Source organism: Crocodylus porosus, unplaced genomic scaffold, assembly GCF_001723895.1.
Source record: "Crocodylus porosus isolate Cpor-Errol unplaced genomic scaffold, CroPor_comp1, whole genome shotgun sequence".
NCBI classification, from domain to species: domain Eukaryota; kingdom Metazoa; phylum Chordata; order Crocodylia; family Crocodylidae; genus Crocodylus; species Crocodylus porosus.
In genome coordinates, this window is record NW_017728949.1 from 2,972,343 (window position 1) to 2,987,747 (window position 15,405).

At 40.1% G+C, this 15,405-nt stretch overlaps 1 protein-coding gene across 1 annotated transcript in view; it reads right to left on the bottom strand.

The window, feature by feature from the left end:
• The window catches only part of ALS2 (ALS2, alsin Rho guanine nucleotide exchange factor), a 50,361-nt gene that overhangs the window by 34,772 nt on the left and 184 nt on the right, over positions 1 to 15,405 (bottom strand). Inside the window, exons 2-4 of the mRNA XM_019554321.1 lie at positions 6,495 to 6,581; positions 3,320 to 3,474; positions 609 to 1,519 (exon numbers count right to left, since the gene is read on the bottom strand). Coding sequence (XP_019409866.1) covers positions 609 to 1,519; positions 3,320 to 3,474; positions 6,495 to 6,514 — 1,086 coding nt within the window. The 5' untranslated portion in view covers positions 6,515 to 6,581. The remainder of the gene's footprint in view (positions 1 to 608; positions 1,520 to 3,319; positions 3,475 to 6,494; positions 6,582 to 15,405) is intronic.

The window sequence follows — 15,405 nt, forward strand, 5'->3', positions numbered from 1 at the left end:
AAGAACTGTACCACCTTTTGTATCATTGCCAGGATCTCCTAAGCATAAGGGGCAAGTAAATAAGAAAAAAAAAGTATGGATTCCACACTTTCAATTTAATGCCACTCATGGCTGACTGAAAGGGCACCCAAAATAAAATGCGATCATAAAAAGTTCTAATTAACCAGCTAAAACCTTGAGTTGAAGAAAAATCATTCTAACTGTACAGAAATGATCTTAAAAGCAGCAGATAGCATGTACGAAGTCTCAGCATATAAATCCATATGACATTTTATTTAAAATGAGTTGGAAATAAGTTTACTGGGTCTTTGCCTCTGCATAATCCAGAGCATAAGACTAGAGTACTGTCTGCAAAGGTTGCCCATTTAAAAAAAGTGTCAGAAATGGATAATCAGAGTGACAATTCTACTCAGCCCACAATCCTTTTCATATATAAAACTTGATGCCCAAGACAGAAAAAAATCCTGTGACAATTATAGAATTGTTGCTACATTTTCAAATTTATATCACACACTAAGAGAGAGTCCTTCAGCCATCATGAACACATTACAGGGTATCAAACACAGAGTACACAAGAAAAAAAGGGGTAGCCCAACAATGGTTGGTACCTGTTCAGGTTCTGTGCTGATGCTTTTCTCCAGGCTCTCATTAAATGAGTGGTCTGACATATTCCTCAAGGCCTCTTTCACTCCTTTTCTGTCAGGAAACAGGATATTTCCAGGACTGGAAATAACACTGTCCTCCTGCCCATCATTGTGAGAAAACACACTTGCCACATCCGATTCCGAAGCAATAAGTGACTGGTCGTCAAGAGTTTTCTGACAGCCCTCACTACCAGTTGTACTTTTCCCTTCAAGGGTTTCCAATGAGGAACAGGAGACATGGTTTTCTGGTTGGGAGTCAGCCAAAGCCACACCCAATGGACAGCAGTGACTATCTGAGATGATTACATGGTCTTCTTTGTCTGTCATGGTAATGAGGAGTTGGCTGCAATGGTTGCACCTCTCTGGGATTGGTTTCATATCTTGCACAGGGAGACATTGCACAAGTGCCAGGCTGTGGTGGGCTCCACAGGCAACCTGAAGTACAACACGTCCTGCCAGATGTTCCACCTTTTGTGGCTTGGTCACTGGGAAAGTAGTAGTTATGAGGCCAAGCTGACAGCCACTCCCCCACGCCCATATCTCTCTGCTTATTGACAGTGCCAGAGTATGCTCCTCTCCACATGCCAACTGCAAAATCCTGATGGATAACAGAGGACTGGTTTCAGAGTCAGAAATATTGATAGGATGTGGTTCTGGAATACAAGGCTGGTTAGCCACTGCACACTGCCCAGCCAAATTGTTCCCCCACATGTAAACCGCACCACTCTCAGTCACTGCTCCATTATGGAAGCTCCCAGCTGCTATAGTAACAACATGCTGTCCAGTCAAAGCATTTTCTAAGATAGGACTGTTAGCACATCTCTCTTCTACCCTAGTCCTCCACGGAAGTTTTCCAAAGCTGTAGACTTCACCACCTGGAAAAATGTATTGTTACAGTAAGATTAACCAGTAAAAATCACAAACCTTTAACTTCAGTATTGTAGCAAGAGTACACACTAAAACATTGCTTTAATATGTATTCCTTTAAAACTGAAAGGCTACCTGATCATCTGTTTCACATTGCCCTGGTAGCCTTGAAATGAATAAAGCAAGCAACACCACAGATAAAAAAGTGTCCCATTCTAAGGTTTACTTGTGACACTCATTTTGCCAGTTAAAGTATTATCATTAGAGTTGCATTCAGAGAACAGTGCACTTTGAGTGATATGCATGCAGAAGCAAAGATTTTTCAGCAACGTAGTGCCACAGTAGGTAGTGTAGATTACACATAGCTTTAGTCAACCCTTCCCGAAGTTGGAGTACTGTTTACTTATAAGTTTAGTAACATTAAAAAACAAAAAAACAGTACAAAGTTCTATTTGTTTTGAAAAGGGGAGTAGGGGGGAGCAGCTTCCAAACTACCTCTGCCAAGTATAGCCTATTGATAAAAAACACAAAAAAGGAAAGAAACAGCAAGACCTAAGAGTTTTTAAAAATTTCAAGATCAACTAATCATAAATAAAGTATGATTGTAATCCATCTACTTATTTGTCATTTTTCAGAAAATAAAAAACAAAATGACATGGGGGGCAGAAATCTAAGCTTGGTATTTTTCAAATCTACACATTTTGGAAGAATTAATGAAGCAGAAAAGTGCCTGGAAAAGGTCTAAATTATGCTGCCATATTATAAATAAAGAGTCTCCAATCTACTTCTATTTTTGTTAAAAAGTAAAAAAGGAGTTAGCAACATCTGAGGTTTCAACTCAATACATTCTAAAATTCATAGATTACCACATTCACCTGAATCCAAGATGACTTCAAAATTAGGACAAGTCCTCAGTAATCAAACTTTATATTGATTTTCCAGGTATAGAATCCAATTATTGGAGGCCTGTACAGGCAACCCCCACTTAACACTGTTTCACTTAGCGCTACAGTATTTCGCTATAACACATTTGAAATTGATACCCTATTTCACTTTGCGCTCAATGAGTTTCATTATAATGCTCACAGTCACAATCCTGGGTCAAATACTTTTGGGTTTGCTTAACACTCAGTTTTTCAGGAACCAATTAAGACAGCTAAGCAAGGGTTGCCTGTATTAAGTTCACCCCCTCCCCCAACATTATTAGTGACATTAGCAGCAGGGAAATGGGGGGGACGATGACAGCCTGACCCCCAGCCCCCCTCCCCACCTATACCCCAAGCCTCTCTTGGTGTCTGTGCCCCCAAAAAACAACTCACCCTGTACCCCTCCACCCCAGCACTTCCCCCTCTGTGGTGCCTGACCCCATGCCATCTGCTCCTGACCCCTGCTGCCTGCCCCCCATGGTGCTGGCACATCCTGCAGCATCTGTGCCCACTGTTGCCTCCCCCTGCCACCCACTGCTTCTGACCCCGTTCCACAGCTTCTCCTCACCCCTAGCACTAGGACTAGTCCCCCTTCCTTCCCCAGACCCCCACCAGCTCTGCTCTGCCCTCCTACCACCACCCACTGTTGATCAGTTGCAGCCCCAGCCCCAAGAAACTTCATCTCAGGATTTGACTAAATATGGTATAACAGCACTCTTACCAAGAATACTAACTCTTAATCAGCTTTCATGGTGAATACATTATTTGCAATGTAATACATTGAACTAGGTCCTCAAACTTAGTTATAGAATTCTGTAATAATTTTAATCCAACATCAGATACTTAAATTATCAGCTTCAAGTCCAAACCATATATTAATACCTTCTGTCAGAAGTAAGCCATGGTTTGCTCCAAGGGCTGCTTGAAGTACTGTCTTCCTGCCCCAGCCCAGAATTCTTTCAGGTGTTGCACAGCAAGAACCAGCCTTCCAAACATAAACTATGCCTCTCTCTTTGGCTCCCTCTGCCTCTGCTGAGCTACAAGGGAAAGTAGAGAAAAAAAAAGTGGCAGCTAGTATTTTTTTTTTTTTTTTTAAATACAATCCAGAGATATTTTGCTGGCTTTTCAAGTATAAACATAAAATAGAAGAATGGGTCAGTCATCATAATGCTAGTCTGTGCCTAAGGAAACCACAGCAGATTGATTTAAGTAGTTTTGATTAAGACAAGTAATTTAAAATCATAGTTAAACACAATCCCACCCCCCAACAAGACTAATTTAAATAATGAATTTTAAAAATCATGCTTTACCATAGTACTTGCTAGTTAATTACCCAAAGAAAGGCTGTTTTTCATTGTTCAGTGATCAGACATGCAAATTCACAACTAAGTATCGACTTTAAAAATGTGCCTCTTTTTGCTAATAAAGAAGATACATCTCTTACATTTAGGCAATTACATAGTTTATTATACATTCATTCAAAAACATGAATGTTTCTTATTTGTTAGATTTAAAAAAAAACCCCAAATCACGATCTGTGTCAAGCTACTTTGGCAAGGAGATTCAACTTCGATTAATGATGCAAAAATACATTTTTTAAATATTATTTTTTCCATCGGTTAACTAAAATGACATTACGTTTTTCAAATGTACCAGAAAAAGTATATTGGAACGTGTTTTCTTTTGATACTATCCAATTTATTAAAACAAAATAAAGTTATCTGTACTTAGTAAAGTGAAGCGATAGTTTCCGGTCACCACATCCTTCAAGATTTTAGTACTGATAAGCTTCACCTTCTCATATCTACCATTTAATCATGAACAGAAACAAGAGTCATTGACCAAAACTGAAAAGAAGAAAACATTCTCTTTGTACCTGCAGGTGAAGCAACAGATGGTTTATCATTTCAATAAATTCTGGCTGTAGGTGCTTTGCCAGCAACTTCTCCCTGTTCAGTGGCTTTATCTTTTATTAAGTTCAACAGCAAAACACAACACTTATTTTTTTATTTAGAATTATTTTAATGAATCATGGTAAATTCAGGTCTTCATCTAGGCTTTCATAAATTTCACGTTTATTTTTAAAATAGGTATTACTCCACAAAAAAAATTAAAAGGAATCCAATTTAAATACAATCCTTTAAAAAAAGATCCATCTGTATTCATCTAGCCTGTAAACATGTGTTTACTTCCATTTAGAAACAGGCTTTTTATAGCACCTTGACAAATGGTCATATGTTCTACCATCTGTAACACAGCCCTTGCTTCCTTTGTATGGTTGAGAGATTAAATACATTAGATTGTGAAGTGCCCCAAAACAACAGTAATGGCCAAGTAGAAGAGAGTATAAAACTAATATATGCCAATTGACCCTAAAAACAAGTCTGGAAATAGCTAACCTGGAAGGGGAAGGGAACTCACTTGTGTGTGCTACTCCCTTTAACATTGCAAGGTAAATGCAACTTAAAAAAAAAGTAGTCTCAGCAATTGGTTTCTTGCTATGAGGAAGTCAATCTCTGAACAACCTCATAACATCCAAGAATCAAGTGAGACTTAAGCTATTGAGACAGAATGGTGTCAGTTATTTTAATTATTTTCCTCTTGAGTTGATATGTCAGGAAGTGAAGGAAGAGGAGGTGGTCAAGTACGCTAAAATTCAAATACATAATTTAGTCCACCTACTGTAACCAGCATTATACAGCATGCAGTCTAAAATAGAGGCAGACAGAGAACATTGTATAAAATAAAGTTGCTAAAGCGTAACAGAAAAGCTGTTGTTAATGTGGTATCAGATTTTGGATACTTCACTTAGGGTGGCCATTGGCCCCATTTTATAACAGACTGTCCTATTTCTAAACCCTCTGTTCCCAATCCATTTCTGAATGAAGAACAGAGCAAAAAATCCTGTTTTTCAGGTAATTGGTGGAAATACATGTCAATCATTTGTCCTCATGATTCTACTGGCTGTACCTAGAGGTAAGGCAGTGCACAGGAGGAGGGGGCAGGAGGGAGCCAGCCAGGGGAGGGAGGTGGTGGCCCCTCCTCTTGCTCCTGATTGGCAAAGAGGGCCAGTGGCCCCATTCCTCGCTGCTGATGGGTGGGGCCACTGTCTCAACCAAGCACCACTGATTGGCTAAGGTACACTTGCCCTTCACCAAGGGGCTGTCCTGCATTCTGGGGATGTCAGTGCCCACCATAATTTCACTACAGTTGTAATACACCATGTTGAGAGAGACAAGATAGGGAAGGGGGGTAGGCTACACAATACACAGATTTTCAACACCAAGCTGTACTTGAAAATTCAGCCCAAGGTACTAGTGAATGGGTGTTCAGCACATACAAACTCTTGGTAGGCTTATGAAATGATTTTGGTAAATTTGGGTCCAAGTCCATAAATGTCCATTTTAGGAAAACTACCATGCAACCAGAATAGACCCAAAAAAATTCACTGGTAGGGTAAGAATAGGTCCTCAAGTTCAACAGGAACACTCAGTGGAAACTATTCCACCCCACCTGTATTCACCGAGTACATTTGACATCAAATGTCATCAAGTGCCTCAATAAAAAGACAAGATATATTTCGGTCTCTGTATTCTCTCTCATTTAACTTTGGTCTTTCCAAGTGTACAGGGTTGGCAGCACAACAAAATTTGCAGTCACTGCTGTATACATTTCTTTGAATAATTTATACTTCAGTCCCCACAGCTGTCAATTTAAAAACATCCACATGCACTGAAGTTTATCCAATCAATTTTAAATGCGATTTCTACTTCATACAAGCAATATTAATTACTTCTGGCAAAAGTAAGTTTTCATTCTTTGACTAGGCAGTCTAAAGTTTCAGCAACCAATTTCAAGACAACACTGAAAATTTAGAGCTGTAGCAGCTTACCGACAGCTGTAGCATCCCATCAGCCTGGAAGTAAAAATAAAGTACCTCAAAGAGCAAGGTGGGGGGCGGCATGAAATAGGCCTAAAATACTGTCAATAAGTCTTTCATGCAAAGAAGTCAATTTTGTAGAGTCCATATAATTTCAGATGGTTTGCACGTCCTTACCTTCCGTTTTGTGAGTCCATCAGTTAGTGGAAGTACTCCATCACCAAATCATTCTTCTTTACAGAAGGAATAGGGCAGTTCTGCAAACTGTAAAGAAGAGGGCACAAGATGAACTGGCTAGTCAACCAAACATCACGTGTGGGCACAAGTAGTAAGTGCACAGACACATACCACAGACCCAGTAAATGAACATCTATGCAGCATAAGGTTTAAAAGCATTTAGATTACTTCACATTTAGCTCACAATGAAAAGCCAAGTAGTCAAACTTATCCTGTCCATTCATCCTGAAACAGGACTGTGCACAGATTGAACAAAACCTAATTACAAAGGAAAGAATTAGGCTACAAACAGGCTGTTTGAGTTCTCAGGAAACACTATCATTATGAGGATGCATCATTGTTTAGACACTGTTGTGTTGCTTTAAGAGCAATGGTTTCCTGGTAAAAAGGTAGTCAATACCACCAGATCTGTAATTCTCAGAGTCTTGGTATTCAAAGATGTGTAATAATAGCATGTTGCTGCATTGATTCTGCTGTGGCTTAAACTTCTACACAAACTTTATAATGTAGCAAAGAGATTACCATGAGCTCAGAATTCAAAGCACTGCAAAGTATATGCAGCTATTACAGTGCAAATTTCTATTTGCATTAAAGTATCTATACCATAGTATAAGTCCAGAAATTAAAACAGGGATTCAATACACTTCACTGTGAAAGCCATTAACTAAAAGCAGCCTAGTCTATGAATGAGGGGGACGGTCTGACATGATCACTTTCTAACCTTTTTTGCTCTTCCAGCTTTTAAAAATAGTGTTTTCTCTTCCCTCCTCTATCCCTACCTTACTTCTACCATGCTCCCTCCTCCCCCAACTCAAGAACATCTTCACATTTTTACTTTAAAAATTCTAATATTATAAAAGCCTACATCTCTCTGTAACACTTTATTCACACTCTGACTGGCTGATGGAAACAGCCAAATCGGAGTGCTCCAGGCATGGGGGAGAGCCGCCATGATTCTGAAGTTGCACCAAGGACCAGATAGAGGGTGCACCCCACTCCCTGCAAGAGGCAGAACAGCAGCAGCTTGGGGGCACTGGGTGGCAGTACTCCATCCCAGCCCGCTCCCCCATTCTTGATGGGCAATTGGCTACTAAATAAATAAAAACTATTATTTCAAAACCTGTACTCCAGCAGATTATAATTCAGCAGAAAGGAAACCAGGCCATCCTTTGGGAATGAAAGATGGATTTAAAAAGGTTATATGCTTTTTATTCTGCACTAAATCCAGAACAGCAAATTCAAGATTTGTATCACTGGTTGAAGCCAGAATACCTAGACTGCCATTTAGCCTCTCCTTTATGAATGTATCACACAAGCGGAAGTCAACAATGCGATTAAGAAGTTCTCATAACTGAAAACATAAAGGCACAACAAGAATTTTTATAGGGCCTTATAAATCCTCATAGATCCCCCTTGAAATAAATTTTAGATTTTTTTTAAATAAGAAACAAAGTTGCAGAGAGATCTTCTAAATTTGATACCAACATCCACAGATTGAAAACTAATTCTTTCCAGCCAATTGTCTTGCCAAACATAGGACTAAAAAAAATCCTTGCTCAAACCGTACGCATTGCTAAATCTATCCATTCAAATCAATTTGCTTTCATGTATACACGTTCATCTTCAAACAATTTTACAATATTAAGCAGAGGATTCAGCAGAAGTATTAATTCAGGTTTGACTGAATGCATTTTTAGTTTATTAAAGGAAGTGGGCTTCAGAGAGAAGATCCAGAACCAGAAGAAAGATCAAAACTAATTTCTTCCAGCATAAAGTACAATTAAATCTAGATAATCCTTGTGTGTGGAAGTGACATCTATGGTTTAAACACAAAATTAACATGAGAAATAAGCACCGAGTTGATGAGTATTAATTGACCCAAACAGAGTTTAAACTAACTCAGAGTTTAATCCAACTGAGGAACACTATTAGAACAAAAATAAAATTTCCATATTTTTATTAAGATTTTCCCCTCCTCTTCTTCCTACCCCAAGAAAAAACAAAACAAAAAACCCCCAAAAACCCACTGTGGCAAGAGGTAAAATTTCAGCCATGTAAGTAAGGAGTAGCAATAGCTAAAAAGCTTAGTTATCCAAATACAATATGCTGAAGTGCTTTCTTTATTAAATTTAAAGTCATTCTGATAAATAGTCCAAATTATGATATTTGCTGGGTGAGCCTATAACAAAATCCCAGTTAGCTGGGTTGCTCATATGAATGTAATCCAAACTGGTTATTCTATTAAAGATAGAATAAGATAATCACATAAATTAAGGGCTGGAAGCAACTTCGAAAGATCAGAAAGTCCAACACTCCTGCCCTGGGCAGGAATACAGCAAGGTGTCTGTCCAGTCTCCTCTTGAAGACTTCCAAGGTTGGGGACTGCACCACCTCCTCCGGAAGTCTATTCCAGATTCTGGTCACCCTTATTGTAAAGAAGTTCTTCTTTGCTTCCAACCGGAAACCATCCTCTAACAGTTTATATCATTGCTCCTTGTTCTCCCCTGGGGTACCCTAGTGAACAGTTTTAGCCTCAGTTCCCAAAATTCACCCCTTACATAACTTTTAGGTAGCCACCAAGTCCCCCCTCAGTCTTCTCTTCCCCAGGCTGAACAGTCCCAGATACCTTAGCCTTTCCTCATAATATTAGATTTAAGAAAGATAAAAAGTCAAGGAATAAGATACTCAAATTACTTATGTAGGATATGAATTTAAAATAATTAAGTTATACACCCTTGATTTAATACTGTGGCATACTTCAAAGCCACCTTCAACAACAAGATAACTGCCTCAGTTGCATTTAGTTATGTCCTTTTGAAAAAAGAAAGGTATTTTAAAATCTTTGAAAGTGTCATAGCAATGAAGCTCGAAATACTGAAAGCACAAAATGCCATATTTCAGGATGAGAAGTAGAGATGAAATGTTAAAAGATCAAAAAACCCTCTGGATCCTCTAACCATACAAACTAGTCTTAGCCAGTGGAAAAATACAAACACCTAAAAAGAACGTATTCTTTGTAGCTGACTAAAAATTCACTAACCTTGATTCATATATACTTTCATTTACTGGAGCCCTATCACTAGTGAACCACCCAGGATTCAAAGATAAAGGCATATTGATAGCCATAGGAGTCTGACAAAGGACGTGTGAACACCAATGATTAGATTACTTTGGTAAGAAGCAAAAAAGGAGATGTATTTTGTAGCCTCAGCTTCCACAATTTAGTTTTATTTTTGTTAAGATGTTGTGAGACTTTGAGACATAAACCCTGAACACATTATGGATTTACTATTTTAAATTCTCAAATCATAGAGGACAGAGCTAAAAGCCACTGGGCATCTGATTTGTTTTATATTTCTGACAAACTCTCTCAAGACTCATTTGAAGAGCAGCAAAACAAGGAAGAACTACACAAAGAGTGAGACTAGTCAGAACTGAAGAGATAGCATGGTTTTCTAAATTAATAAATTCCTCATACTAAAATTAAAATGATCAGATCCTTACTAGTAAGGAAGAAAGATAAAGTTGCATGTCAACTGTTTTATAAGTTACCCTCATACAACAGCTTGCCTTTACAAGCCACTTCAAAAATTCATTTCTGTGATGTAGATTAATGTTGTTCACATTTTATAGATGAATAATAAAAAGACACAGAAGTTTAGTTACTTGCTCAAGGCTACAAGTAACTTTTGATTCTAATTCAGGTCTGAAGGTTTCCAACTCTTTCCTGACCACTGTTAACTTAAAAAAAAAAAAAACCAATCGCATCACATGTAATCTTTGCACAAAACCACCCACATAACGCTACCCACACATCCCTGTTCCAGCACCTTGACTCGAACATCTTTGCTATTCCAAACTGAAGTGGCACTCTAACTAAAACTGCAACTAATGCCAACTAGCGTTGAATTACAGGATGGCCATGTGTCACAAGCAGATGGTAGTCAGCATGTGACCAAACTCATACTTCCATTTATAAACAAACTAGGATTTTAATCTAAACCAGTGATTCTCAGCCAAGGTGCTGCACTTTGGGGTGCCTTGAGATCCTTTCAAGGGTGCCATGCAACGTTAACACTGTTCAATGTGCAGACATAAGTCACAAGATAAACCCAGAGGCTTCAAATAGGGATCCACAGCATTAAAAGCATTCTGATCCGTTGCAGTCTTTCAGTTCTTTGCAACAAAATAATTGCCCTATTATTCTTCTGTAATCAAAAAACAAGTGAAAACTAAGAACTGGCATTTTCCAAGGGATGCCTAGCGTTTAATGCAGTGTGCCTTTAGTCCAACAAGGGTGAGAACCACTTGTCTAAACGCGTTAGAACAGCAGTGCTCAAACTTCTGCCCTTGTGGGCCCAATGAGGGGGTGCAGGGCTAATCCACAGATCAGATCCCATTGGCAAGGTTGGTGCATAGGGTCAATTTGGGGATGCAAACCAGTGTGCCAGTCTGGTCCCATGCATAAGATCCAACTATGCACCAGCTCTGCAAGCCACAGCAATTAATGCTGCCATTCCCGTCACCAAATTTCTAGACCTGTAGGCCTGATGACATAGATCTGAGGGCCAGGGTTTAAGCATCACTACTCTAAAAGAAAGACAATGGGTGCTACAGTACAATATTATGTTGGTTCTTATGATGATATTGAGTAGGCAACAGAGAATGTGAAGTCCTAATTTTTATGCTACATTATAATTTTTTTATACTCAAAAATCTTATCTAGAGCAAAACAAATATCTAACCCAATCTAAGATATTAGCATCATGAATTGGTTGTTTCACTTTCATTTATTTGCTATATCCATTTAGAAACGGGACTACACATTTCTGTGACTCCTTAAGATAAAACAGTCACAAAGAACTGCTCTGCTCACTGTAGTAGTCATAAAGCCATAAAGTCATAGCACATGCTGTCAATTTACATTATAGGCTTATGTTCCCTCAAACCAAATGAAAGAACAGCAACAACAGCCATGGCTCTGAAGGAAGCTACATCCAGGCCTCCTTAGTCAGAAGGAAGTTGACCACAACGGTACAGTCTAAGGCAATATTAAATAAATACCCCATTACTGCTAACAATAGTTCAGCTCTAGCACTTCAATGCAAGTAGCCCTCATTTACATGAATCACCAGTGGCCAGCAATGTGATAACTCTGGGCTACTTAGACCTGTTTCAATCAAGGTTAAAAGATGGCATGTCAAAAACGCAGCAGTCAGTGGTCCCACCATGTTCAGGTTCCCAAGATTGCCAAGACCAGTGGCAGAAAAAACAGTAGTAATGATAGACATGGTTGAAACAGGGCCTTTGGAAATCTAACAGAACTGAAGATGCTATGAAGAGGGGAGGGAAAAAACAAACAGCCATGTGAATGGTTTAATATTAGCAGTAAACCTGTAGTTGAAAAGCAAGGGTAAACCCAGACTAAATTTTCTCATCTCCACCTCTGACAATACGTCCATGAGATTCTGACAAACAAAAATCTAACTAGCCTTGCTGTATTCCTTATCTTTAAAAGGAAAAATATTTCAATTTGGGCATACTAACTGTATCTGGAAACAGAAGTTATCTAGGCTTGTAGACATTAAAAATAAAAACAAACAAACAAGAAACCAAAAAAAACCCAGTGCTTTATTTAAACCCAGCACATGCCCGGAAGAAGCACTGCATTATTTGGACCCTGCTCACCCAATGTCTATATAGATTGGGTGCTTTAGTAGGTGTTTTTTGGCACTTATCTAAAAACTGATTGACAGCTTCAGATAAAAGCACCAAAAAGCCCTACTTAAAGCACCTGATCTATACAGACACTGCAGAGCTGGGTCAAAGGAACATGCCACTTCTTCCAGTAGAGCATGTTTTTAACCAGTGGGGCTGGGTTGGGGTTTTTGTTTGTTCGTTTAAGTGTCTGCAAGCAGCCTTAGTTTAAAGAGACAAAAATAACACCCCCCCACACACACACCCTTATAACACTGCTAAAAGCATCACCTGCTTTCCCACAAGTGCACTGAACTTACCTCTGGGAGATCCACCTCTGATAAGAAAAGCCATTACTTTGCAATTTGTGACTTTTATTCTAAAACTACCAACAAGTGTATCATGTAGCTCCAATCATGTTGGATTCTACACAAACAAACATATTAAGCCTCTGGGAATGGGACTGAGAACATCAAACTTTCAAGTCAGCAAGGCCAGACAGGATGGATGCACACTAGTGTACTACCGTGTTTCCCCGAAAATAAGACATACCCATAAAATAAGCCGTAGCATGATTTCTACGTATTTGCGCAATATAAGCCATACCCCGAAAATAAGACATAGTGATAGGCGTGGCTAAGTGTACCGGCGTGAAGCGGTAAATAAGCCGGGCAGCCCTTCTCATTTGCCCCATCGTGACAGCTGCTATCTCGGAGGTGACCGGAGAGGGAGAAATAGAAAGTGAAAGTAAAAGTCTCCTCAGTGAAGTGAGGAGAAGGAAGTTCTGCTTTAGGTATTGTGTGTCCTCAGGGGGAAGAATAAAGCTGTGGCTGCAGCTTTGGATTAACATCATACATAGTTTTGGTATTGGGTGGTGGAACCGGAGCGTACTCCATCCACTCCATGCATTGACCTGGTATTGCAGTGCTTCCAGGACCGGTGCAAAAAAACAGAAAAAAAAAAAAATGCTGTTTTAAAAATAAGACATCCCCCAAAAATAAGCCATAGTGTGTCTTTTTGAGGAAAAATAAATATAAGACAGTGTCTTATTTTCGGGGAAACACGGTAAAAGAATTTGCTGAATGTATTTTCAGAGCCATTGGCTATCCTCTTTGAGAACTCAGAGGTTGGGTGAGGCCCCAGATAAATGGAAAAAGGAAAACATATTGTCCATCTTTAAGAGGGAAGACTTAGGATTCGAGCAACTACAGACCACTCAGCCTGACCTTATACCTGGGAAGGTCATGAAGCAGGCCCTCAAAGAATGTACTGTGAAGCACCTAGGGAAGAACAAGGTAATCAGGAACCATCAGCATAGATTCAAGTCATGCCTGACCAACCTGATCTGCTTCAAGGGGACAGGCTCTGTGGATGGGGAGAGCAATGGATGCGATACGCCTTGACTTCAATAGGGTTTTTGACACCGTCTCTTACATTAACAAGGTAACAAAATACAGACCAGACTAGAATACTGCAAGATGGATGCATAAATGGTGGGCCTCAACAAGTAATCATCAATGCATCAATATCCAGTTGAGATGAGGTACCAAATGGGGTTCCCTAGAAGTCTGTCCTAGGTCTGGTATTGTTTAATATCTTAATGATTCAAGTGATTGGATTGAGTGCACGCTTAGGAAAATGGCAGATTCCACTAAATTGGGTGGAGATGCAGATATTCCAGAGACTAGGGCTGGGATCCAAAATGACCTGAACAAACTGGAAAAGTGGTCCACGATCAATTAAATGAAACCAGCAAGGACAAGTGCAAAGTCCTGCACTTGGGACAGAATAATTCTGTGCACAAATACAAACAGTGGAATGGTTGGTTAGGCTGCTGTACTGTAGAGAAAGACTTGGGGGGTTAAAGTAGACCACAAGGTGAATACAAACCAACAGTTTGCTCCTATGGCAAAAAAAAAAAAAAAAAAAAAGCCAACAGCTTACTGGGTTACACTAACAGGACTGTCACTTGAAAAATCAAGGGAAGTGATTCTTCCCCCCTTTTCAACACTGGTGAGGCCTCACCTGGAGTAACGTGTCCAATTTTAGGCCCCATGCTTCAAGAACAATGTAGACAGTTGGGAAAGAGTCTAGTTCAGAGCAAAAAAAGAGAGATTAGGGGCCTGGGAAACAACACTTACAAGGAAGGATTGAAAGAATGAGGATTGTTTAGTCTGGAGAAGAGAAGACTGAAGGAGGATTTGATAAATCTACAAACACCTGAACAGCAATTACAGAGAGGATAGAGATAAGCCTTTTCTTGTGGCCATACAGGACAGGACTAGTAGCAACGGCTTCAAGCTGCAGCAGGGAAAATTTAGGCTGGAAATCAAGAGGACCTTTGTGATTACGAGGGCGGGCAAGCACTAGAACAGGCTACCTAGAGACACTGGGGAATCTCCACCCTTGGGAGTTTTCAAAAGCAGATTAGATGGACACTTGATCCCTGATGAAACCAGCTCAGCCATCCTGTCTTCAGTAAGAGAGCTAGAGATGGTCTTGTGAGGTCCCTTCCAGCCCTGCTTTCCTATAAGCCTAAGTTTATTTAACCCAGGTGGTTAAACAGGCCTCAGATAACAGCCCTCCTTGAACCACCAAATAAGCCAAATTCAATTTCCATTTTTTAAAAAGTATGCTAGAAAACCATTTCGTCTTTAAAAAAAAAAAAATACGCTTCACACCTCAAAAAGGCAAAGGAAGTTACTTAAGAGGGATGATGTCATCCATGCCACCACAGTAGCAAAAACAGCAGTAGCTCCCTTGGAGATGACTAGGTTGGGTGCGTACACATCACAGCTGGCTTAAGGATCCTTACCCTGAAGGGGCAGTGGGGTGAGAGACATTAAGGCAACAATGCCCAGACACCAGGGGGCCAACAAAGCACGGAGAGCTCTTCAAACACCTCACTGACCCCAGCACACCTTTATCAGCACGCACAGGCAAAAGTGGGGACGAGGTGGGGGACACAGCCAGCCCCGCAGGAAGCAGAGCAGCAAGGAGAGGCCGGCAGGGAGGCGGACGAGGCTCCCTCCTTCCCGGCCCTGCATGGAGCTGAGGGGGGGCAGGGAGCTCAAACTGGCCCCAGGCGGGTCATGAAGGGACAGGGCCCGTAGAAAAGCGCCAGGGCAGGGAACGAGGATCCCACGACGCGCGC